General features: G+C 38.1%; 1 protein-coding gene across 1 annotated transcript in view; it reads right to left on the bottom strand.

Moving 5' to 3' along the window:
• LOC136863786 (cell adhesion molecule Dscam2) overlaps positions 1-27277 on the bottom strand; it is a 1545364-nt gene that overhangs the window by 368758 nt on the left and 1149329 nt on the right. Inside the window, exons 14-16 of the mRNA XM_068226091.1 lie at positions 20107-20283; positions 7412-7562; positions 1878-2026 (exon numbers count right to left, since the gene is read on the bottom strand). Coding sequence (XP_068082192.1) covers positions 1878-2026; positions 7412-7562; positions 20107-20283 — 477 coding nt within the window. The remainder of the gene's footprint in view (positions 1-1877; positions 2027-7411; positions 7563-20106; positions 20284-27277) is intronic.

Here is a 27277-nt window from a genome sequence, read left to right as displayed (position 1 = left end):
CTTAAAGGTGTACTAGTTAGGTAGCGAGGACAGTGAAACCGCTATGGCATTAGCACGCTAGGTTCACTGCACTTTTCTTTTAATCTCCCTCCTTTTCATGAAACACATTCTTGCGATCCATCACATATGAAGAGACATAACATAAGGACATTTATAGGGGAACAGTTCATAGGTAGTTAATATTATTACCACCTTTTCGCTGTTATTTCTTACATAATTCATATAATAACCCTGGGCTCTTTCAATATCTGAAGCTTTCTTACAATTTGATTAGAAAACAACGGAAAACCTCAAATACAATTTTGTTGAAAAGTGCAAAGCTTACCGTCGTCATTCAGTTAACAATATCTTTACAAACTACAGTGCTTAGAATAATGAAATATTCAAACATTTTCGGCATTTGTATGCTTGTTTAAATCGCAAACACTAAGAAAGACATAATGTCTCATTTCCTGCAACTGGTCAGGTTGTTTATGACTGTCAGAAATTCATTATAAACTAACCTTGCGTGCTTTGTTACAATTTCTCTCATTTACACGTCAGTTTCCATAAGCCGTCATATCTACTGCTGACAGGTGATTTATCCTGTAACTGTAGAAATGTATCCTTTCAGCTAAATGTTATCTGGGAACTAACATTGGTAATCTCTCTCTGGGGAGCATGATGATTGTGATATTTTATCAGATAAGAAGAGACACATTGAATGTTCTCAGGCGTAGCTCCAAGTCAACCATGGCGACTACTCAGATAATGTCAGAATGACATTAATAAATGCAAAACAATGCAAAAAGAAAGTCGACTTATTGGACGACATAACTGTAGAAAATCTACCAGTACACAGTAAGGCGCGATATGAGAGCCAAGTTACGTACTTGGAATATATTTGCTCAGCCAAACAAGAAGGAAAATGTACAGAGCAAACGCAAAATTCTTCATATTTGATGCTGTAAGATGGAATGGTGGCAGGCATATGCGAATAAATGCCATATTGCATAGATGGACTACGAACGGAGGCATTGCTCGAGATACAGTAATGATACAGTGGAGATGACTGACAACAGTCTGAGAATTGAGATATCGGTTCAAACTGGCATATTCTCGGAGCTTGGTTTTAAATGATGCCGGTACTCATGCATTCTGCCACGAAATGAATAGAATAAAAATATATTCATAATGCTGTTATCCCCTTCACCTTCTTTTATTTGCACTTTTTTCATAATATTCACCGTTGTAAAAATATATCAAGAAATCCTACTTCGAAGACTTTCATAAATCCTCCCTCTTCATAGAAAGAAAACATTAACTTTGAGCCCAGTTTTCTCTCCAAATATTAACCTACACTTCGACAGGTTGGACACACTAATTCCACAGAGACGATAATAAAAATGAAACAGAACATGGAATTTATCAGTTTACACCTCGTTCCGTCCGGTACATAAACGAAGGAATGACTGGAATGGAAGATTTCATACACTTTGGAATTTATTACGATCTCATATCCCAATTACAGTCTGTGGAATACTCCTACTGAGATGTACTGTTCTTTCAATGCCGAGAAGACTTCCTATGGTGATTTCTACTCTTCACTGGCGTATTTTAACTTATCAAACTCATACCGATAACCTAGAGTATTATTAGTTACAATATAGTTAGTCCCTTTGAAATCAGAATCAATACCGCACGGTGAAAGTATTTTAGTAAAGAGTAAAAATTAATTCACTGAATTTAACTTGAATTTCATGTAGTTGAAGTTTACTCTTAGATCATTTCTATGACAACGTTAAAAGAGGTGCCAGGCAAATTACCCATCTTTTGTTATGCATTTTTGTTCCATTATTCACACTATGTAGACAACAACACTTCCATTTGTACAGTACCTTGAATGAACAGCTGAATCGACATCTCGTCGCGGCCAAATGCATTTGTGGCAATGCAATAATACCTTCCACTGTCTTCTCTGGTTGTGATCGATATACCAAGCTCTGATGCTAGGCCTTCCGATATATTCATTTCCTTTACTGTATATCTGAAACAGAAACATCACTAGAGAGCATACATAAATAATTTCCATCCAATTTTTCATCGAAATATTAACTTTTAAAAATGTCCTGATTTTTTTAAAATGGGACTATTACTCAAATATGGTGAAAGTATCTTTAATGTTATGATAATATTCCTTCTACATAACAAGCCTATATAAATATAGTGTTACCAACCATCTTAGGTTTTAAGAAATGTCCTCTATTTTAGTCCAAAATTGTGCGTCCTGTCTTATTTCACTTTATCCTATATAACAACATGAACGAATGAATTTTCAAGAGAAAATGCAGTAGCAGATTTATTCAAATTGGTACTACCAACCAACAGTCTTTCTCTAATAGCCATGCGAACGTTAGAGGCAGAATTTGTAAGAATTCCATAATCTGGTGAAGAATGATAATGGACTTGAAATATTCTAGAAAATAATTATAAACTAACCGTCTGCAAATTTGAAACAATAGGCAGGTTGTAAATTATTTTTCTTGTGTGTGTACAGTAGTTGTTTTCCTACATTGTACCTTTACACGACAAGAACTTTAGTATTGTGTGGCATTAATCATTCTTTATCCCCGACCCCGTATGAAGAAACGGTTCCAAGGGGTATTAATACATACTCTACATGATAAATTCTTTATTATTTTGAATACTGTTAGAATTTTAATTATGATTTAAGCTTTCTGTTTATGAATGACTACTATATGTGGTATATTTTATGGGTTTGACTGTCGATAGTTAATTTCCGTAATCTATCTATATACAGTATATATAATAACATCTTCTGGCTGACTGACTGACTGACTGACTGACTGACTGACTGACTGACTGACTGACTGACTGACTGACTGACTGACTGACTGACTGATTCATCATCGCCGAGCCAAACCTACTGGACATAATGAAATGAAATTTTGATGATACATTTATATTACAATGTAGGTGCTCGCTGAGGGAGGATTTTTGGATATTCCTTCGCTAAGGGGGTGAAAAGGGGGGCGAATTTTTAAAATGAGTGTATCTATATCTCAAAAAGTTAACAGTTTAAAGACGTGAGAATTGGTATTTGGAATCTACTTTAAAAATAAGGAAACTGGTATCTTTTATTTTCGGAAAATCCTCTAAGGGGGGGGAGGCAGGGGTGAAAAAGGGTGAAAAAGGGGTTGAATACCTTTTATGAAGATACTCATAATTCAAAAACTGAAGATTTTACAGTCATGAAAATTGGTATTTGGAATCTCCTTTTAAAATAAAGAAACACGTATTCTTTGTTTTTGGAAAATCTACTTGAGGGGGGGGGGTAGACAGGAGTGAAAAGGGGCGAGTTTTAAAAATGAGCATTTTTACAATATATCTAAAAAACGTAACATGTTACAGACGTGAAAACTGGTATTTGGAATCTCCTGTAAAAGTAAAGGAACGTGCATAATTTGTTTTCTGAAAATCCTCTTAAGGGGAAGTGATAAAGGGGCTGAAATTTTAAAATGAGCCTACCTACAGTATATCTCAAAAACTTAATATATTACAGACGTGGAAAATTGGTATGTTTAATCTCTTTTAAAAATAAAGTAAGGCGTATTTTTTGTTTTCGGAGAAAGTTTAAGGGGCGCTAAATGTGACTGGAAAAAGAGGTTGCATTATTTTTATTAGGATACTGGTATCTCCAAAACTGAAGATATTACAGACGTGAAAATTGGCATTTGGAATCTCCTTTAAAAATAGAAACACGTATTTATTTCGGAAAATTCACTTAAGGGGGTGGGGTGGGTAAAATGAAGTGAGGAAAGTGTTGAATTATTTTTATGAGGATACTTACATATCAAATACTGAAGATATTACAGACGTGAAAATTGTTGTTTGGAATCTCCTTTAAAAATAAAGAAACACATATTTCTTGTTTTGGGAAAATCTACTTAAGTGGGGGGTAAACAGGAGTGACAAGGGGGCGAGTTTTTAAAATGAGTATGTCTACAATATATCTCAAAAACGTAACATGTTACAGAAGTGGAAATAGGTATTTGCAATCTCCTGTAAAATATTGTATACTTCATAATATTTCTCTCCTAAAGGGGTCTATATGGTGGTTGACTCTCAAAAACACAATATACATTCTTCCGAAATCGTTTAAGGCACGAACTTAATTTGTTTTCTGAAAATCCTCTTAAGGGGAACTGTTAAAGGGGTTGAAATTTTGAAATGAGAATATGTACAGGATATCTCGTAAACATAATATATTACAGACGTGAAAATTGGTATTTGGCATCTCCTTTTAAAATAAAGAAACACATATTTTGAAAATCTAATTTGAGGGGGAGGGGGGGACAGGAATGAAAAAGGGCGAGTTTTTAAAATGAGTGTTTCTACAACATATCTGAAAAACGTAACATGTTACAGACGTGAAAATTGGTATTTGGAATCTCCTTTAAAAATAAAGAAACAAGTATTTTTTGTTTTCGGAACATTCACTTAATGGGTTGTAAAAAGGACTGAAAAAGGGGTTGAATTTCTTTATGAGGATACTTATATCTCAAAAACTGAAAGTGTTACAGATATGAATATTTTTATTTGGAATCTTCTTTAAAAATGAATTAACATGTATTTTGTTATTGTCGGACAATCCACTTCAGGGGATGGAGTGGGTGAAAATAAGTGAATAAGGTGTTGAATTCTTTTTATGAGGATACTTACATATCAAATACTGAAGATATTACAGACGTGAGAATTGGTATTTGGAATCTCCTGTAAAATAAAGGAACACGCATAGTTTGTTTTCTGTAAATCCATTTAAGCGGAAGTGTTAAAGGGAGTGAATTTTTAAAGTGGGCATATCTACAGTATGTCTCAGAAACTTAACATATTATAGGCGTGAAAGGTGGTATTTTTAATTAACACGTACTTTTTTTTTCGGAAAAATGGGTTGTAATAAGGACTGAGAAAGGCGTTGAACTCTTTTTATGAGGATATATCTCAAAAACTGAAGGTGTTAGAGACATGAAAATTTGTATTTGGAATCTCCTTTAAAAATAAAGAAACACGTAATGTTTTGTTTTCGCAAAATCCAATTAAGGGGGAGTTAAATGAATTGAAAATGAGTTGAATGTTCTGCTTATAGATACTTATATTTCGAAAACGAAGGATGTTACGGTCGAGAAGATTGGTGTTTGGAATCTCCTTTAAAAATAAAGACACACGTATTTTTTGTGGCGGGGGAGGGGGTGGTGGAATTAACTTACGGGTTGCGGGGGGTGTTAAAAGGAGTTGAATTATTTTTATGAGGACACAAATAAGAAGTGGACTTAAAACAATACACCCGTAAGGAATGACGACAGAAATACGCTTTTATATGAGACCGTTTGAATTATGAAGTTAAAATTTCAAATGATAGGCTATCCTAGGTATTAAATAGCAGAAGGTTTGAATCAAATTTAACCGCTCGGAGAGTTAAATGGGGGTTAAGATCCGAAGAAAATTACATTCCTTCCTCCAAAACGGTTTAACGTAGGAAGACAAAATTCCAAAAGCGGTATATGTTTTAAATCCTAGGTGTGAAATAGGATATATGTTTCAGCGTTCCACACCTGAAGTGTTAAATGAGGTTAGCTCCGTAAACGAAATTATTCATCCCTCCAAAACCATTTGACGTACTATGTTTTAATTTTACGAGAAGGGTCTTATTTTATGTCCTAGGCGTAAAATATTGTATACCTCATAATATTTCTCTCCTAAAGGGGTGTATATGGTGGTTGACTCTCAAAAACACAACATCAAGTCTTCCGAAATCGTTTAAGGCACGAACTTAATTTTCTTTATGAAGGGTGATCTTCTATATCATAAAAGCATTCACCCCTTAAAAAGTATTCATTCCTACATTACTGTTCGAAGTACAAAATCAAAATTTCACAGGCTGGTTGCTTTTACATCCTAGATGTTAAAAAAGTTAGGGTTTTAAACATTCAAATTCTTCAGTATGGGGTTCAAATGAGTGTTAGATCAGAAAAAAAAATCATTCCCCCAAAACCGTTTGACATACGATGTGAGGGCGTATTTCACAGGCTCAGCGTACAGTGGGCTCTCCAGAATGTAAAACGTTGAATAATAAATTTCAGTTTAAAACCGTAGCGAAGCACGGGTATTATGCTAGTACTCTCATATAAAGTTGATGATGGTGGTTATGGTGGTAGAGAAGTACTAAACTGTACCAAGGAATCAATGAAGTTGCCCTTTTTTTTATCACAAAATCCGGTAACTTGACACCCTAAGACAGAGGAACGGTAACAATACACGGGCTAACAGTGCCATTTCGACATAAACAATATTTTTGTACCAATAAAATAAATGTGCTGATACTGAATTTATCGTCAGCTTTCTTTATATCACGTGTAGATTTAGTTTTATTTTGTTGTACACTCCGCGGAAATTATACGAGCATGCGATTGTGTTACTTCCCGACCGTGTTATACAGTAACAGATTGCAAGTTCACAGCTACACGACCCATATGGTCAACTCGCTCGGTCATGGAACACTTCAGAAGATACATTTTTTGCTATTTGGTTTACGTCTCACCGACACAAGTAGGTCTTATGGCGACGATGGGATAGGAAAGGTCTAGGAGTGGGAAGGAAGTGACCATGGCCTTAATTAAGCTATAGCCCCAGCATTTGCCTGGTGTGAAAATAGGAAACCACGGAAAACCATCTTCGGGGCTGCCGACAGTGGGGTTCGAACCAACTATCTCTCGGATGCAACCTCACAGCTGCGCGCCCCTAACCGCACGGCCAACTCGCCCGGTAAAGACAAATTCAATGGGAATCATGCACGTGAGTGAAAGTTGCGTAAAATCTGAGTTGCAAAGTTTAATAAATGCGTTCTAATGAGACCGAAGTTTAGTCAACTTGTAGGAACTTAGGTTGCATGATCAGGGACCTCTTTCCGGACTTTTCTTAAGACAAAGGAACGTTGAAAGCACAACACTATTATTGTCCTCTGAAGTATCTTAGCACACATTGATATGAAAGTAAGTGATTGTGATTATTTCATTGCTTTAACCAATACTAATGTGTGCAGAATCATTTTCAAGTAGAATTATAGCTCTCCAAAGCCAATCACAGGATCGACTGTCCCTTCAACCAACGTATTTGTGAGTGGTTCACCCATATGTTACTGTTGGACATTAATTCCTATTTAGAATGCTTTTCGAGATTAAAGAGTTTGCTTATGCATGTCATTGGTTGTACCTAATCTAACTATTTTTGGGATTAAAGAACTGCGTGGTGCTCTCTCATGGAAAAAGTAGAAAACAACAATATAATACCAGACATTTGGAGTCCAAATCAGTGAGGTTTTTACCGTAATATCTTAAAAGACTGAATGTTTCACCTGTAATCTGTGGTGGCGGGATCCAAAGTTGACCCAGCTTTCCGCCAAAGCATCTTAAGGGGTCGGTCTCCATGCACTTCACAGCGGAGACTAATACTAGCTCCCATACGGACTGTTTGATTCTTGTGCTTGATGGGGAAGTATGCAGGCGCTGAAATCATTGCAAAGAGAGATGTTAGGTGGACCTCATATGACTATGACTATAATAATAATAATAATAATAATAATAATAATAATAATAATAATAATAATAATAATAATAATAATAATAATAATAATAATAATAATAATAATAAACCAATAAATTATTAGATATGGAAATGCAACCTACTTTAGGTGGCAGCAGGAGAGTACAGCTTACGGCCCCCATTTTCCCCAAGGTTCTTTCATCAAACGGTCATTCACGCTACTGCCTAGCTACCACAGGCCTTTTCGCTATGGAGTAGCATCGAGAAGAGTATAGAGAGAAGCGTTTCCTAGTGGACGTCCTATTACTATCATTGCTCTATGGTCCTGTAACCTTAAAGTGGTTTTCGTCAGGGTTCATCACTCTGAAATATGACTTAATACCACTTTCCATCTTAGGCCTAGAATAGACAAATTTCGTGCAAGTAGGCCTACTAGGGAAAGGAATGTAGTGTGTGTTAAAATGGAGTAGATGGGGAATTGCACTTAATCATTTAGAAGCATTGTCCATAGCATTAGTATACTGTGGTTGGTTCAAGCTCGTGTTTTCGTCAAGGTATGTCTTTTTGGTAGTAAATAAAAAGCACAAAATTAAAGTGCCATCAAGCTGTCTTCAGCTTCATTAAATTAATGCAGAAAGAGTTCGCGAAATTAAGTCTTTCTTTCTTAATCCATTTACCGTCCAGGGTTGGTTTCTCCCTCAGACTCAGCGGGGGAACCCACCTCTACCCCATCAAGGGCAGTGTCTTGGAGCGTGAGACTTTGTGGGTTGGGGATAGAACTGGGGAGGAGGACCAGTAACTCGCCCAGGCGGCCTCACCTGCTATCCTGAACAGGGGCCATGTGGGGATGGGAAGATTTTAAGGACTAGACAAGGAAGAGGGAAAGAAGCGGCCATGGCCTTAGTTAGGTACCATCCCGGCATTTGCCTGGAGGAGAAGTTGGAAACCACGGAAAACCACTTTGAGGATGGTTGAGGTGGAATTCGAACCCTCCTCTACTCAGCTGGCCTCCCGAGGCTGAGTGGAACCCGTTCCAGGCGTCGTACCACTTTTCAAATTACGTGGCAGAGCCGCGAATGGAACCCGGGCCTCCGGGGTTGGCAGCTAATCATGCTAACCACTACACCACAGAGGCGGGCGCGAAAGTATGTATTTTGCAAAATAATTATAATGTTCCGTAATGAGCATTAAAGAGTATTTTCTGAAGATGAATAATTTCAGTTGTAAATCTCTAATATCATTGTCTTGTTTTACTGACAGGTAGAAACATCACGTTTTTCAATGATATAAGTGTACAATTCATTAGTTTACCTGCCGTTTGTAAGACGTTGGTATCTTCTGCAGCTTATAACAAAGAAAATAATGGAGCAAAGGTAGCAAATACTATCGCTAATTCAACCTAGTTCCATAAAATCGTAAGGTACAGATATATCATTGTGGGTTCTCTCAATTTTTAAATGTTATCTGTTTTGTGCAGATGGAGTAAACATAATTTTTGTCATTTATTTTTCAGGGACGCTTTAAAATAGTGTACTGAAAATTTGGGATTTTTAAGAAAAAGGGGTAATACATCACTGAAGTAAAGAAAATTGCTATCATGGTACAAAATTTAAAACCTTATTTTATTAAATGGATTACATCAAATATGTATTCTTCTTCTTCTTCTTCTTCTTATTATTATACTGGCTTCCGGGAAAGGATGGTTTTCTATAAGATACGTTTCTGGCCCAAAGAAATACCGAATAACGCAGTAGGTCTCATGAACGTATGACATAACATTACTGCGAAACAACCGCTCTAGAGAGGACAAACTACATCGTGTATATTTATGTATTGTTTATGCCCCATTTTGGTATGCAAAGTTGTAGTCTACCTACACATAGCCTATAGTGGAATATTTTTCCGCCAATTATTTTTACGAGCCCACTGAGTCAACATTATCTGCTTGAGATATATGACAAAATACATCATGACAAATTATATGACGCACATAAATATGGAAGACTTGCTCCGTTGCGTTGCTCGTGAAAAACACAAGTAACGTGGGTAATGCTGAGCATTGCTAAACACCGAGATGGTATTTTGGATGTTGCTGCCGCACAATGGACTGACACTGGTGAAGAAAACTCAGATTAATCTATCTCTCCTCTTAACGTGTTGTAAAGTTTAATATTGTCTGCAAACTAAATCTGAACATCGGAGAGTGTATTCCCCATCTGAATTCGAAATATACGTTGTCATGTTCATATTGAGTTTTTTCTGCATTGATTTTCTCTTTCTCTTATTTCCTATGACTTTACTTACCACAATCAATCACTACTGATCTGCATTTAAGGCAGTCGCCTAGGTGAAAGGTTCCATATCTGTTGTTTTCCTGAAATTTTCTTAAATGATTGCAAAGAAATTGGAAATTTATTGAACATCACCCTTGGTAAGTTATTCCAATCCCTAACTCCCCTTCCTAAAAACGAATATGTGCCCCAATTTGTCCACTTGAGTTCCAGCTTTATCTTCATATTGTGATCTTTCCAATTTTTAAAGACACCACTTAAACTTATTCGTCTACTAATGTCATTCCACGCCAACTCTCCACTGACAGCTCGGAACATACCACTTAGTCGAGCAGCTCGTCTCCTTTCTCCCAAGTCTTCCCAGCCCAAACCTTGCAATATTTTTGTAACGCTACTCTTTGGTCCGAAATCACCCAGAACAAATCGAACTGCATTTCTTTGGATTTTTTCCAGTTCTTGAATCAAGTGTTTCTGGTGAGGGTCCCATACACTGGAAGCGTACTCTAGTTGGGTTCCTACCAGAAACTTATATGCCCTCTCTTTACATCCTTACTACAATCCTTAAATACCTTCATAACCATGTGCAGAGATCTGTACCCTTTATTTACAATCATATTTATGTGCTTACCACGGGTTGTCAGAATCCTTGTGGTCAAAATCACGTCTTGTGAGCACCGATCATTTTTAATATTATTTTATTATAGCATTTCGATATCTGATGTACCCATAGCAAATTCAAGAAATGTCAGTAGAACGTGAATATGATGAAATATTAAAATTGAAGATTTGCGCTTTAAACCCTTACGGAACTAGCCTTTCAATTTTATCAGGATGATGTTACTCCTTAGTGCTGCCGCAAAAGCTTGATGTAGATGTTTACACCCTATTACACTCTGTGTTACGTACTGTAATAATCCAGTCGTACAATTAAATTATCGTAATTACTTCGTCAAGTTTAATAAATTTATATGAACTGATTCTAATTATCAATATTTTTTAATATTTGTTTTACGTCGCACCGACACAGATAGGTCTTTTGGCGGCGATAGGATAGGAAAGGCCTAGGAATGGGAAGGAAGCGGCCGTGGCCTTAATTGAGGTACAGCCCCAACATTTTCTTGGTGTGAAAATGGGAAACCACGGAAAACCATCTTCAGGGCTGCTGACAGTGGGATTCGAACCCATTATCTCCCGGATGCAAGCTCACAGCTGCGCGTTCCTATCCGCACGGCCAACTCGCCCGGTAGTTATCAGTTTAGCCACATCAATTATGCTTAAACTCACATCCATATCTAGTTTGTGCCAGAACAAGTCTGTTACTTTCATCAACCGTCTCAGTCTGCTCTTCGGGTTTTATACTATGAAAGTGACAGGTGTGAGCAAGGCAAGTAACGTTATTCCTAACGCAGCCAATCCATGTGGTAAATGGTGAGGAAATATGGCCTGCAGAATCGTTTGTTGTGTATGTTTCAGTGGAAGTGACGACCTTTATGTAATAGCACCCACTAGCTGAGTGAAGAAAGCGACAGGAAGCTAGCTCACTCTTCAATTCCCTGGAGCGCACTTTCAGTAACGCCTAGATTTCCTGTTACAGCTGATGGTGGTAGTACTGGAAACCAAGCCATCTTTTGGTCTGAGATCACACACACACACACACACACACACACACACACACACACACACACACACACACACACACACACACACACACACACACACACACACACACACACACACACACACACACACACACACACACACACACACACACACACACACACACACACACACACACACACACACACACACACACACACACACACACACACACACACACACACACACACAAATGGACATTCTAAGTTCCCATGGAGGGAATTAGATATTTTTCACCAATAGAGCATATCAAAATCAGATCAAAAATTAGATGTAAGGCTTTTCAGGCGTTTGCTCTATTAACCAGCATTTCGTCATAGATCTGACACTAGACACTTCAGAGTGGGTGTGTCAGACCTTACCCACTGATGCTGGGGTGTATGCAGGTGAGTTAATAGAGCAAACGCCTGAAAAGCCTTACATCTAATTTTTGATCTGATTTTGATATGCTCTATTGGTGAAAAATATCTAATTCCCTCCATGGGAACTTAGAATTTCCATTTGGAATTGCTAGGCAGGCATTAATTCCATTGTGGAGTCTTATCTCCCGTATGCAGTTATCAGACTGTGCCTAATAAAAGGCTTCTGATAAGTTCAGCTGCATACACCCCAGCATCAGTGGGTAAAGTCTGACACATCCCACTCTGAAGAGTCTAGTGTCAGACCTACGACGAAATGCTCGTTAATAGAGCAAACGCCGGAAAAGCCTTACATCTAATTTTTCATCTGATACATACATACATACACACACACACATACATACATACATACCGGGCGAGTTAGCCGTGAGCGTAGAGGCGCGCGGCTGTGAGCTTGCATCCGGGAGATAGTGGGTTCGAATCCCACTGTCGGCAGCCCTGAAGATGGTTTTCCGTGGTTTCCCATTTTCACACCAGGCAAATACTGGGGCTGTACCTTAATTAAGGCCACGGCCGCTTCCTTCCAACTCCTAGGCCTTTCCTATCCCGTCGTCGCCATAAGACCTATCTGCGTCGGTGCGACGTAGAGCAACTAGCAAAAAAATCCATACATACATACATACATACATACATACATTCTTTAAATAAATAATATTGTAAACGATTGGGGTCTTCAAACTTTGAGCTCTGAAACACTAACAAGTCAAATTCACGTTTCACACCAGTATTTCACAGTACCAATTAAGATACCTTTGTAGTGAAAATTATTGTGATACTTATTTATGTAATTGGTTACAGTATTTTTATACCTTAAATTAGACTGATCAACTTTCGGTGGTTATCTCAGTATCCAGCACGCGTTCTAAGACAACTGAAACATGTTGATACAAAATATGCAAACCATTTGTCTCTATCACCCACCATTCTTGTGTTATACGACGTCAACCATTCACGTATGTTTAACATTGTATCAAGGAAACCACCTCACAGACAGAAGTTTCGCCATAGCATTGATTGCTACATGGAGTACTAATGAATATGGCTTTAGCTAAGGTTTTATTTGTAAGTGGCACATATTGGATTAGTCTGTTACATAGCTTCACACGTAGCAAAACAGATCTGGTGAATTTATGCAACATATGGACCCCATAATTTCCACTGCCACTGAAAATAAAGAAGCAAATGATAATATTCGGCTTTGCATGAAAAATAACGAAAACTATGAAAACTGTTCTCGATGAACGCTGTTCCATGAAAAATAAATCTTTGTCAGCATCTTCAAAATCTGACGTGATAGAGTAACACGGTCTTCAGATTTGAAATCAGATTCGGCGTGGTGTCGTCTTGGGTGCCCTGGCGGTACTGAACCCGCAGCCGGACTGCCTTCTTAGTCATTACCCGTCCAGGACCCGTTTCCAGCGAGGTCCGCACATTTGACGACGGTCCAAAACATTATTATTATTATCATTATTAGGGTGGGTGATATCAGTTGGGTTTAGGTTATTATTATTATTATTATTATTATTATTATTATTATTATTATTATTATTATTATTATTATTATTATAGATGTTCTGGTCCCCACAGCAAGATGCAAGACCGCTGCTTGGCGGTAAATTACATCTGCTGCTATTGTTATTGTTGACAATGTGACCAGCACCATTGTCGCGCGTAGGCAAGTGTGCGGGATTTCTGGCGATACGAATGACATACTGTACTTCCGTGCATTATTGACCTTATTATAGAGGTGAACAATTTGACGGTCAAACTCATTACTATCGTTTATTTCAAATGTGTATAAATTTTTATTTATATGCCAGGAGAATCTACTGTAATCTAAGAACGTTCTCCGAAGGAAAAGATGGCTCTTGTAAACGAACCCAGGAAAGATAAAAAATGATCGGTTTATGATCAGAATAAGTACATCGAAAATCTACAGCATGTTTCCAGTCATTCGACAGGGTCAGGAATGGAATGAAAAAAAGCCCCCATCTAGCGGCGACAATATGAATTCTGGCGGCTGCTGAAGCCTGTCGCACTCCTCTGGGGCAATGATTAATGAATGACAAATGAAATGAAATTATATTGGACAGTGTTGCTGGAATGAATGATGACAGGGAAAACCGGAGTATCCGGAGAAAAACCTGTCCCGCCTACGTTTTGTCCACAACAAATGTCACAAGGAGTGACCGGGATTTGAACCATGGAACACAGCTGTGAGAGGCCGGCGCGCTTCCTCCTGAGCAACGGAGGCTCATTATAATTACATTATGATCAGTAAAATCAATTGGTCTCACCTCCTTTTACACCCCAAAGCCGTTAAGTTTATTTACCCCCCCCCCTCCTCCAAAATTAAGAGAAGGCATGTTTAAAGGAGATTCCAAACACCAATGTTCACGTCTATTACCTTCAGATTTGAGATATGGGTGAATTTTTAAATTGAGTGTACCTTTATCTCAAAACCTTTAAAGTATATAGATGTAAAAATTGGTATATAGAATCTCCTTTAAAAATAAAGAAACACTTATTCTTTTGTTTTCGGAAAATCCCAATAGGAAGGGTGGAAAAGGGTAAAAATATGTTGAATGCCTTTAATGAGGCTACTTGTATTTCAGAACCTGAAGATATTACAGACTTGAAAATTGGTATTTTGGATCTATTTTAAAAATAAAGAAACAGGTATTGTTTTCGTTTTTGGAAAATACAGATGATGGGGGCGAAAAGAGAGGTGAATTTTTAAAATTAGTGTCTCTACATCTTAAAACTTTAAAAGTATACAGATGTAAAAATTGGTATTTAGAATCTCATTTAAAAATAAAGAAACACGTATTTATTTGTTTTCGGGAAATCCCAATGGGGGGGGGGTGAAAAAGGGGTTGAATGCCTTTAATGAGGATACTTAAATCTCAGAAACTGAAGATATTACAGACCTGAAAATTGGTATTTGGGATCCCCTTTAAAGGAACTTTTTTTTTGCTTTTGGAAAATCCAAATAGTGGGGGGGGGGGAGGGTGAAAAGGGGGTGGATTTTTAAAATAAATATATCGATATATCAAAGCTTTAAAAGTTCGCACATGTAAAAATTGATATTTAGAATCTCCTTTAAAATAAAGGAATACGTATTTTTTTGTTTTCTGTAAATCCCAATAGAAGGGGTGTAAAAGGGTGAATAATGGGTTGAATGCCTTTAATGAGGATACATATATCTCAGAAACTGAAGATATTACAGAACTGAAAACTGCTTTAAAAATAAAGAAACACGTATTTTTTTGTTTTTGGAAAATCCAATTAATGGCGGTTAAACAGGAGTGAGAAACTTGGGTGAATTTTTTGAAAGACTATATCTACAAAATATCTGAGAAACGTAGAATGTTACAGACGCAAAAAGTGGTATTTGGAATCTGCTGTAAATGTAAAGAAACATAGGTGATTTGTTTTTGGAAACTCCTCTTACGGCGAACTAAAAAGGGGGTTAAATTTTAAAATTTGAATTTATATAGTAGGCTATATCTCAAAAACCTTAACATGTTACAGAAGTGAAAAATGGTATTTTTTATCTGTATTAAAATAAAGAAACGCGTATTTTTAGTTTTCGGAAATACCATTTGGGTGGAGGGTGGGTGTAAAAGAGACTGAAAATGGTGTTGAATTCTTTTAATTAGGCTACTGTTACCTCAAAAATGAAGATGTTACAGACGAGAAATTTGATATTTGGAATCTGCTTTGAAAGTAAAGAAACACGTATTCTCGGAAAATCCAATGAATGTGGGGGGGGGGGGGGGGAGGTGAAAGAATTGAAAAATGAATTGACTTAATTGTATGAGAATACATACATGTAATAAAAATAAAGTTGTTAGGGCCTACAGGCGTGAAAATTGGTATTTGGTTCTCCTTTAAAAACAAAGAAAGATCCGTTTTGGGGGGGGGGGATCATCTTGGGGGGCGGGAGTGAAACGGAGTTGAATTCCTTTCATGAGGACACATAAATCAAAAACTGAAGAAGTTAGAGTCGTGATAATTGGTATTTAGAAGTTCCTTTACTATTAAAGAAACAAGTATTTTTTGCCGAGAAATTCACTTAGGTGGGAGGGGCGGGGGTGAGTGTGAATGTGAAAAAATGTGAATTATTTTTATCTCAAAACGGAAGGTAATAGACGTGAACATCGGTGTTTGTAATCTCCTTTAAACATGAAGAAACACGCCTTCTTTTAGGTTTTCTTTGGGGGGGGGGGGTAAATAAACTTAACGGCGGTGGGGTGTAAAATTAGGTGAGACCAATTGATTTTACTGTAGATAATGTATTTATAAGCAGCCTCCGTTGCTCAAGCGGCAGCGCGCCGGCCGCTCACAGCTGGGTTCCGTGGTTCAAATCCCGGTCTCTCCATGTGACATTCGTGCTGGACAAAACGGAGGCGGGACAGGTTTTTCTCCGGATACTCCGGTTTTACCTGTCATCATTCATTCCAGCAACACTATCCAATATAATTTCATTTCATTTGTCATTCATTAATCATTGCCCCAGAGGAGTGCGACAGGTTTCGGCAGTCGGCACATTTCCTATCGTCGCCGCTAGATGGGGGCTTTATTCATTCCGTTCCTGACCCTGCCGAATGACTGGAAACAGGCTGTAGATTTTCGATGTACTTATTCTGGTCATAAACCGATCATTTTTAATCTTTCCTGGGTTCGTTTTCAAGAGCCATCTTTATCATCGGAGAACGTTCTTAGATTATAGTAGATTCTCCTGGCATATAAATAAAAATGTAAACACATTTGAAATAAACGATAGGAATGAAATTGACTGTCCAATTGTTCACCTCTATAATAAGGTAAATAATGCACGGAAGTATGTCATTCGTATGGCCAGAAATCCCGCACATTTGCCTACGCGCGACAATGGTGCTGGTCACATTCTCAACAATGACAATGGCTGCAGATGTAATTTATCGCCAAGCAACGGTCTTGCATCTTGCTATGGGGGCCAGAACATCTATAATAATAATAATAATAATAATAATAATAATAATAATAATAATAATAATAATAATAATAATAATAATAATAATAATGTTCTGGACCGTCGTCAAATATGCGGACCGCGCTGGTAACGGGTCCTGGACGGGTAATGACTAAGAATCATGTCCGGCCGCGGGTTCAGTATCGCCAAGGCACCCAAGACGACACCACGCTGGATCTCCTGAAAGATTTGATCCATATTAAAAATGCTTATAGGAAAAGATGGCAAAGATTTAGGGACCCTACTGACCGGGTGGAATACTTGGACCTAGCCCGGGAAGTACGAAATCGATTGCTGGAAAGAAAGATTGAAAATTGGGTGGAAACTTGCCGTAATCTATTAGAAAACGCTTCAGATCGCGCATTTTGGCGGATTCTCTCAGAAAACGAGTCAGATTGCGAATTTCGGCGGATTATATATAAAACAATAAGCATTCAATTCTAAATTTCAGTATAATACCGTAGCGAAGCACGGGTATCTTGTTAGTTATATATATATATTACCGATCAGAAATTCCAGTCACTTTTATGAACAGAATTATTTTTTTTGAAATAGGGCAACATTTATTATTTGCTATTGTTATTTTAATCTATGCGGGAAACAATCACTGGTAGGATGTCTACATGGAAGTTTTTAGCATATTTCATTCCTTTAATTTGCCTGTTACGTAAACAAATGCTAAAAGAATCATCTTAGTGCGTTTAATGGAATTCCTCCACAATTATTCTAGCAGGAAGCAGTGCATTTTCGAGCATAAGCACATTTTACCGATCGGCCAGAAATGTTTCTAAGGGCCTCTAAATTAGCGTAAGTTAGAAATGAAAACCGAGTCAGCACTCATTCCCGACTTCTTCGTCCGGCAGCGAAACCCCTAGCAAGTAGGTAGATCTGCGTGACTCTTTTAGATCTCCCATATTCTGAGGTTGTGCACACCATGAGTCCCGTAGTTGTGTAGACTCCAAGTGCTACGTAAATGAAGAAAAGGGGAATTGTCCATGAAATGGAAAATTCCCTTCTCCAGAAAATTCGCTTCAATTCGTTCATACATTTGCTATTACTCCAAGTGAATCTAGAAGCGGTTGCAACAGTGCTGAACAAGCAAAATGATAAAAAACGTAAAGGATTCTCAATTGAAAATTGCGCAAGAAAAGACTGTATGTTTGAAGAAAGAAACGATCCAGTTCCTAGGCCTGTGATTTGAGTGTCCTCCAATAGTTGCATCTAACGATATCCGCAGCTTGCTTTTCCTCTAGTGTCTACCACCGTCTCTGAGCTTTTTGGGTTGTGATCTTGGACTAAATTAAACAGAAAACTTCGTTGCATTCGTTAACTTCGAAATTAGTAACGTAGTCTCCTAACAAGATATTGCCATATTCGCAGTTTCCTGTTTGTTTCAAACTTAATAAGCCATATCGTTAATACCTTAATATGTACTATCTTAGGACTATACTCACAAGATGTTATACTTTCCCTCTTTGCTTGGATGAACGAGATTACACTATCCACCACGGCTGCCGGTTAAAGTATTCATCGACACTCCATTACAGTCATTTTTAAGAAAGGTTTCCATACAGAGTTATTGGCCTCGGTGTGGTTTGTCTAGTTCCAGAAACGTATATATCATACATATTTTACTGCTGTTTAGCTTATTTACATTCAATTAAATTATCGGTGCACATGCTGTTTTATCTAAGTGTCAGTGATGGTCTCAATCTTCATGGCAAGTGCCCAGGTGGTCTAGAGAGCTGGTGGCCATTTCAGAGGGCAGTAGCCAATGATACGCGCGATTCTTATAGAAATAAGCATGGTTTACCACTAGAAACTGTACGCATAATGAACCCTGTGTATGGGAAACTTATCGCCCCTGACACGCAGGCGAAATGTTTACATGGGAAAACACAGAATACTATCGAATCGTTCAACGGCTTGATTTGGTAACGTTGCAAACAAATGTGCACATAGGACGGAAAACCCTACAGCACGGAGTAATGGACAGTATTTTCCACTTTGATAATGGCAGTACGTCAGAATTGGACATCCTGGAGAAGGATTACATCACTCCTGGCAAGTATACAGTGCCCGGAGTAGGTAGCACCTCAATCTGGCTTTGAAGAAGTGCATCTCGGAGCAGAAAGAACGTCGGAGATACGGGCGAAGGGGAAGCACAAGGTTGATATAAAATACGTGATAAAGGTACCTATGCAGCAGGAGGTTTTTAAGACTAGAAAATGAAAGTACTTTACTCTAAATACGTACCTCAAATTTAAATGATTTTCTCATATTTTAAAAAATTATTTGTCATATTGGGCAAATGAAATGTCCACTTAGAATTATGATATTAGCTTCATTTAAAAACTTAAATACAAATGAATAATGCAGCTATATTGTATAGGAGAATAAAATAATTATACTGAAATTAAGGGTCTAGCCCAAACAATATTAACATTTCTTCTCTATGAGAAAAATATAATAATTTATGGAAAAAAAGGCCAGTAAGAAGGGCTTTACATTTAGACCTAATGCAGAGAAATTTCCACCAACAATGAGTCCTTAGGTTAAATATGAGCAGAGATATCATGTTCTAAAAAGAGCATGTTAATTTTGTAATTTGTCTTTTACTCCAGATATTAATTTTTAATTATTTTATGCCAGAAATCCACAGTTTATATACTTAGAATCTCTGATATCAATTTCAAGAAAATAGGATAATTTTTCTCTACATTTAATCGCTAGTGTCGATGAATACTGTAAGTGGGATATGGGACCGGGACTCGCCTGTGACAAACTGGAGATACAAGATGGATGTACTGATCGACCGGGTGAGTTGGGTCGGAGCAGAAAGCGATTTTGTTCATCTCCGCGATGTATTCAATGATCCTACTGCAGGCAGTTATTACCTCATCTCTAACATAAGAAACACATGCAAGTTACAAGCACGTTCTCTCAATTCCGAAGGTTATTGTGTGCTGCGATAATAGTCGTTTCCAGAAAAGGTAATTTGTTTAGATTTATACGATGTGAAATATTCCCAACTTTTCTGATAGGTGTCATGTTCTGAGGACAGGCACCGTCTTACCTAATACAGTGAGCAAGAGAATCCTAGTGGTGGAGAAAGAAAACTTACCATTGACTGTAAGATAGATGACTTTACTTAGACCTGGCCCAATACCATTGACTGCTTCACAGAGATAGTAGCCCTCATGTTCTTCTTGTAAGCGCTGGATGTAAAGTGATCCGTTGTTGTACACCGTTAAACCACCATGGCCAGATTCTATATCTCTATAATTACCAGGCCTCTTTCCTGAAAAAGAACATATTATCTTTTTGGAGTATTTAATTGGTTAACAGTCAATAAAAATGGTACACTACTACAGTATACTACGTGCTTAACATCTTTTCAACGACTATGGGATTTCAAAAAGGCATCGGAGTACCGTGTTAAAGTCCTAAGAACGTTGTCTTTAACGTGCCGGTAAAATGTATACTGACTCAATTCTATCGCAATTTAGGCAGTCGAAAATAACGTCCAACTACGCTGCAGTTCGACCCTGTAACAATGAGAAAAGGATGTGAGCGCTTAACCAGTTGAATGAGTAATTTGAGAATGTACACGTGCCCACTACTACTAGTTTTGAGAAAAGTGGAAAAAACTGCCTATAGCTTATAATGTTTGGAATTTGTGTCTGGATATTATGCCAATTAACAGATCTTTTGTAATAATTCTGATCATTTTTGAAAAATATGTTTTAAGAGTGACAGGCCTATGGGGACTGAAAGTTACTTGACATGTGTGATTTCTCAAATAAATAAACTCTTGCTAGCAAAAACATAAAAACATTAGCTTACTTAAAGCTGACGAACATTAAAAGTTTCATCTTTAAATTTCCCTTCATACAACAAAATTAAGGGCAAAATCCGAAACATTTTCCAACATTGTCCGTTTTAACAATATCACTCATGACACTTCCTGTTATCAGAAACGCCAAGAGAATGTTTTGTCATGCCTGTTATTCAAGTTCCTCAGGTATGAAAATGAACATGCACAGCCTGTTTCCAGTCATTCGACCGGGCCAGTGATGGAATGAATAAAGCCCGGGATTTGAACCACGGAACCCAGTGGTTAGAGACGGCGTGCTGCCCCCAGAGCCACGGAGTCTCCTTTCCTCAGATACTGTTTGTCCTGCCTATTAACAATATGTCAGGAGAAAATGTTCAAGGTCCCAGTAAAACCCTTACAATGAGGCGGATGGGAATACATACAATACACACACATGTATACACATAATTTTTAACGTATTTTATTCAATAAACCTATTTTCTCAAGTAATCAATTCAATTATGCAGACATGGGTTAACGGTTAGAGTCCGTTTGGAGAGTTGTTGGATTCTTCCAGCTTTCGTGTTCAAAGAAGGCTCACGGGACGCGGACAGGAGCTACCCGGTGTCTTAAAACATATTAGAAGTAGCAATTCTACTTTCTGTATAGCGAATTTGATATCTTATATTTAAATCATTTAAAAAATTAATGCCGGTCTGTATACACCGATCAAATGATTAAAATAGTACAGAAATGTACTAACATAGCAACGTCTTTATCAAAGGTTTTACAAACTTGTTTCTGTTGACACACGTGGTATGAAAAATGAGAGAATCGCAGCTTGTTTAAGATAATCATAATCATAAAATGTCTTTAAACGATCTTCCGGATTATAATGATCGTATTATATCCACTAACAACTCATAGTAAGCTAAACATTAATATATGCCAACTGTAAAATATTTACATTACCTTTTTCGCATTACTACGACGAAGTGGACGGGTGTTCCATTTTATATGATCATAGTATCCTACTCAGAATCAGCAGCTAAGCTTATGATGAAGTGACCGGCGACTTTGTCGGTTAGCTGGTCTCTTTCCCAGTAGAAATTTCTGTTTCTGTCGCGTGCAGGCATTAATCTTTCTACCGCATCTTCACATATTTGTAATACGAGTCCCACGCTCAATTTTTTATCCTTTTTTCGTACAATGTTTTTTAATTTGAGTTCATACAAGATCGAAAAATTAAATTCGCAGTTGTTCGGAGGTAATCGAATTACACTAGGTCAACTGCAATTTTATCTATTATGTTCTGATTCGCAGTTTATACTGAACGCTTATTTCTCGTAACCACTTCTGAATTTGCACTAGAATTTGCTATTTGATGTGCGTGGTTTATCTAATTAGCGGGAACGATAACTCGCATTGTCCATCACAATAAATGGCTTAAGAGGTTTATTGGGGATTAACTGCTCTTCGAACCACTTGAAGAATCTATCACTATCCATTTCCTTGTGGCAGTCTTTGGTAGATTTAGATTGCAAAACAAGCAATGTGTCTTCTACGAGACTGCCTTCACTGCCGGCACGAACTACGATTATTTTCACGCTCTCTGTAGCTGTCCGCTAGAGGTGGAGGAATTCCTCGCTCTCTCTTACTTGTCCTGTTGAGGAGAAATCTTCACCATACTAGCTGGGGAGAATCCATCAACTCCACAGATTATAATAAATGTGTACAGTATCCTAATTAGAATTACCAGCTAAGCTTATGATGAACTGATGGTTGATTTGTTTGGTTAGGTGGAATCGTTCCCTGTAGAAATCTCTGTTTATGTCGCGTGCCAGCATTCATCTTTCCACCGCTTGTCAGTAATTGAACGCACCGCAACTTAAAATATTTGTATCGAGAAATTGGCTGCGCGGTTTGAGTCACGTAGCTATCAACTTGTAGATAGTAGATTCGAGTCCCACTGTCGGCAGCCCTGAAGATGGCTTTCCGCGGTTTCCTCATTTTAACACCAAGCAAATGCTGGGGATGTACCTGAATTAAGACCACGGTCGCTTCGTTCCCACTTCCAGCCCTTTCCTGTTCCATCGTCGCCATAAGACCTATTCTGTGTAGGAGCGACGTAAAGTAGACTGTAAAACTGAAATGTTTGTATCACGAGTCGCATGGTAAATGTAAGTATTGTACACATTAATTGGACAAGGCGATCTGTACACATTGTTATAGAGTAAACAGATTTTAAAGAGTGATTCTTTTTTTTTGCTGTTCCTATTATTTGCAGATGTGTTTTAGTTTACCAGTGGGTTAAACTTTAATGCTATAGGGGCAGCGTGATAATGAGAAAATTTTGAACGATCGTGTTGCGGAAGAATGCTGAATGTTAGATGGGCAGATCGAATGACGAATGGTGAGAAGGGAACGATTTGACGACATTTGACCAGAAGAAGGGATATAATGGTAGGATACATCTTAAGAAACTCGAAACTTGTTCAGTTAATCTTTGAAGGAAGTGTAGGTGGTAATAATGGTAGGGTAGTCCAAGGCATGAATATGGCAAATAGATTATAGTAGATGTAGGATGTAGAAGGTATGTAGAAATGAAACGATTAGTGCAGATTATGGTAGCATAGAAAGCTGCATCAAACCAGTCTATGGACTGAATATCCAAACAATAAACAGCAACACCGAGCTCGATAGCTGCAGTCGCTTAAGTGCGGCCAGTATCATAGTATAAGGGAGATAGTGGGTTCGAACCACACTGTCGGCAGCCCTGAAGATGGCTTTCCGTAGTTTCCTATTTTCACACCTGGCAAATGCTGGGGCTGTACCTTAATTAAGGCCATGCACGCTTCCTTTCCACTCCTAGCCCTTTCCTGTCCCATCGTCGTAATAAGACCTATCTGTGTCGGTGCGACGTAAAGCAACTTGCAAAAAAAACAACAACATGATTTATGGCAATACAAGTACATAATTAGTAGATAAAAAGCATCTTGTTACTTCTCTACTGAGACTCCTGCCACTTTCAAATGTATAAAATTGTTATAATCTTGCTTTTAGAAGTGATAAATTAGGATGAGCCTATAGACATCGAAGTCTCCCAAAGTAGCCGAGCTCCTTAAATTTGAGAAAATAAACAGGTTTCGATGGTATATTCAGATCTAGAAGTCTGGCGCTAGTTGATACCTAACAATGCATTCTTGATTTTCTAATATCGTTAAATCGTTACCCCACAAATTGCAGTGCCGATGAAATTCAGTGCACAAAAAACAGGAGCCATCTCCGTACGGATTATGAAGGCCCTTGGAGAAAGGGACATATCCGACTTCCTGACGGGGAATAGAACCTACGTCCTTTTGTGTGAACAGAGCACGTCCCTACTGCCCGGGCTAAGTAGCCCTCTAGAATTCAATGTACTGTGTAGAAAAAGATCACTTTAATCAGTGATAATTGTACCTCTGTTACTGACGAGCTATCTTACTCATATGGGTCACTTCTAAGAATGGATATTGATAATTTGGCATCAATTTCCAATGAGATTAAGGAGGAAGTGCAGACTAGAAGGAAATAGTGTTAGGAATGGTTGTAGGATTAAGGAGAGATTGAAGGAAATTGAATTCAGCGAAAAAGTCAGCTAATGATAACATGATGGCAAACATTATTGGGGGTCACATTAATTTTCGCGAGGAATGGAAGGACAAGGAGTGTATATGCGTGTACGTACAGAAGGCAGAAGTATTCAGTCAGCAATATGTATAGAGAGTTGGATATACACATAATGTCCTGATACAGGAGGCGACTAATACTGGCGAAATACTGAAATTTACCTATGAAAATAAAAGTATTTATAAAAAGGTACAAAAGTGAAAGGTAGAAAGGCAGCTGGGATTGATAAAATTTCTGGGGATATATTAAGATCTATGGATTGGGATATAGTGCCAATTTGAAATACTTATTAGATTACTGTTTGCATGAAGGAGCTATACCAAATGAATGGAGAGTTGCAATACTTGCCTCGGTGTACAGGGGAAAGGGTGACAAGCATTATTTCTGATTATATTACACTAGATTGCGAAAATACTAACTGATTCGATAGAAGACAGTTCGGGTTTAGGAAAGGTTATTCCAGTGAAGCCAAACGTGTAGGACTCCAGCAAGATAAAGCAGATATTTTAGATTCTGGAGGTAAGATGGTCTGTATCACTATTGACTTGTCCAAGGCTTTTGATAGTGTAGATCATGGGAGATTAGTGACGAAAATGAGGGAAAGTTGACTAGATGAAAGAGTGGTTGAATGGGTGGCAATATTTCTAGAAAATAGAACTCAGAGAATTAGAGTAGGTAGATCGTTATCTGATCCTGAAATGATTAAGAGGAGGGGGCCTTGCAAGTCAGTAAAGTGGGACTTTATGTTTTCTTATATATAAGTAAAGATCTGGAATCACAGATAAGGATATTTGCGGATGATGTTATACTGTATAGAGCAGTAAGTGAGTTGCAGAATTGTGTGCGACTGCAGAGGGACTTAAACAATGTTGTGAGATGGACAGCAGGCAATGGTATGGATGTAAACAGTATGAAAAGTCAAGTTGTAAGTTTCACCAATAGGAAAAGTCGCCTCAGTTTTAATTATTGTGTTGATGGGGGTGATAGTACCTCGATGTTAATATCTTCATTGGGGTAATAATGAAACGAGGTAGATAAGGAAGGTTACAGATCTCTTCACGTGGTTATGCGAGTATTTAGGCGTTGTAGTAAGGATGTAAAGGAGAGGGCGTGTAAGTCTCTGGTAAGACCGCAGTTAGAGTACGGATCCAGTGTACGGGACCCTCGCTAGGACTACTTTGTACGAGAACTGGAAAAAAATTCAAAGGAAAGCGCGTTTTGTTCTGGGTGATTTCCGACAAAGGAGTAGTGTTACTAAAATGTTGCAAACTTTGGGCTCGGAAGACTTTGAAGTAAGAAGAGATGCTGGACTATGTGGTATGTTTCGAACTGTAAGTAGTGAGTTTTCGTGGAATGACATAAGAAGAATAAGGTTGATTGGAGTTTTTTGAAAGTAGGAAAGATCATATGAAGATAAAGTTGGAATTCAAGAGGACAGATTGGGGCAAATATTCATTTATAGGACGAGGAGTAAGGGATTGTAATAAATTGTCAAGGGAAACGTTCGACACATTTCCTAGTTCGTTGCAGATGTTTAAGTAAAAGCAAGGTAAACAATTGTAAATTAATGTAATGTGAGGTGAACAATTCATAGGGAATCTGCCACCTGGGCGACAGCCCGAAATGCAGATCATTGATGACTGATTGATTCAAGGAAGGTAAATGCTTCCACTATTCGTAACCTTACAACTAAATCGGTCGAAGTGGTCAGCTTTTTTTGCCCCTCCCACCCCCCCCCCCCCCCTCCAGCACCAGAAATTCACATGTTACTCGTTTTTTGTGCAGTGAGTGTGAACATCAGGTTCGTGTGCCTCTCCAGAAGTCTCATTTCTAAATTTACGACTTCCTGACGGGGAATAAAACCCACGTCCTTCCGTGTGAACAGAGCACGTGCCTACTGCCTCGGCTAGGTAGCCCTCTAGAATTCAATGTATTGTGCAGAAAAATATAACTTCAATCAGTGATAATTGTACCTATGTTGTTGAGAAGTCATCTTCCTTCCATAGGCTACTTCTAAGAACGGAAATTGATCATTTGTGTTAGTTGTAGGTTATATGATAATTGATTATAGTTATTTTTGCCTACTACTGAGATTTTTTACCCAGGATTTACCATAAGCCACCACCTTACAATTTTCCAGGTGTAAGAAATATCTGGAATGAACCATACCTAAGGTTGTAGCTATCAGCTCCTATATTAGAACTTCGAATCTATTAAAAGCATAGCTTCCCAGTTCTATCATTATCTGCAAATTCATTTATAATCACTAGATTGCGTTCCAAAAGCATGGACTCAACGGAAAACCTCTTTGCAGTGTTCATATGGACTGTGGGCATGTGATGCTGTTCATGGTGATTCGTCCGTCGGATGGAGATATTAAGCCTTGAATAGTCCTCTTGATGCTTTGACAGAAGTAAGCTACGTACCAACACCGGGTTTGACCATCTTCCTTCCTAATATCATATCATCTCATTAAATTCTCTGATGAGGTTGATGTTAGGAAGTGCATTTGGTCGCAAAAGCTCGCTACGAATATTCACCTGACTTCATACCCGGCCCCGAACAGAAACAGGAGACACACACACACACACACACACACACACACACACACACACACACACACACACACACACACACACACACACACACACACACACACACACACACACACACACAACCAATTCCATATCAGTTACACTAAATCCAACTTTCGCACTGCTAATATGTCCTAATACTGACATGCTAATTCAAAGTGAAGTCGTGTAGGGTAACATACAGTACATTATATAAATATGTCTCTTATCCTATG

The sequence above is a fragment of the Anabrus simplex genome, chromosome 2 (assembly GCF_040414725.1).
Source record: "Anabrus simplex isolate iqAnaSimp1 chromosome 2, ASM4041472v1, whole genome shotgun sequence".
Taxonomy (NCBI): Eukaryota; Metazoa; Arthropoda; class Insecta; order Orthoptera; family Tettigoniidae; genus Anabrus; species Anabrus simplex.
The sequence above is the reverse complement of the archived record's forward strand: the minus strand, read 5'-3'. Positions and strand labels throughout refer to the sequence as shown.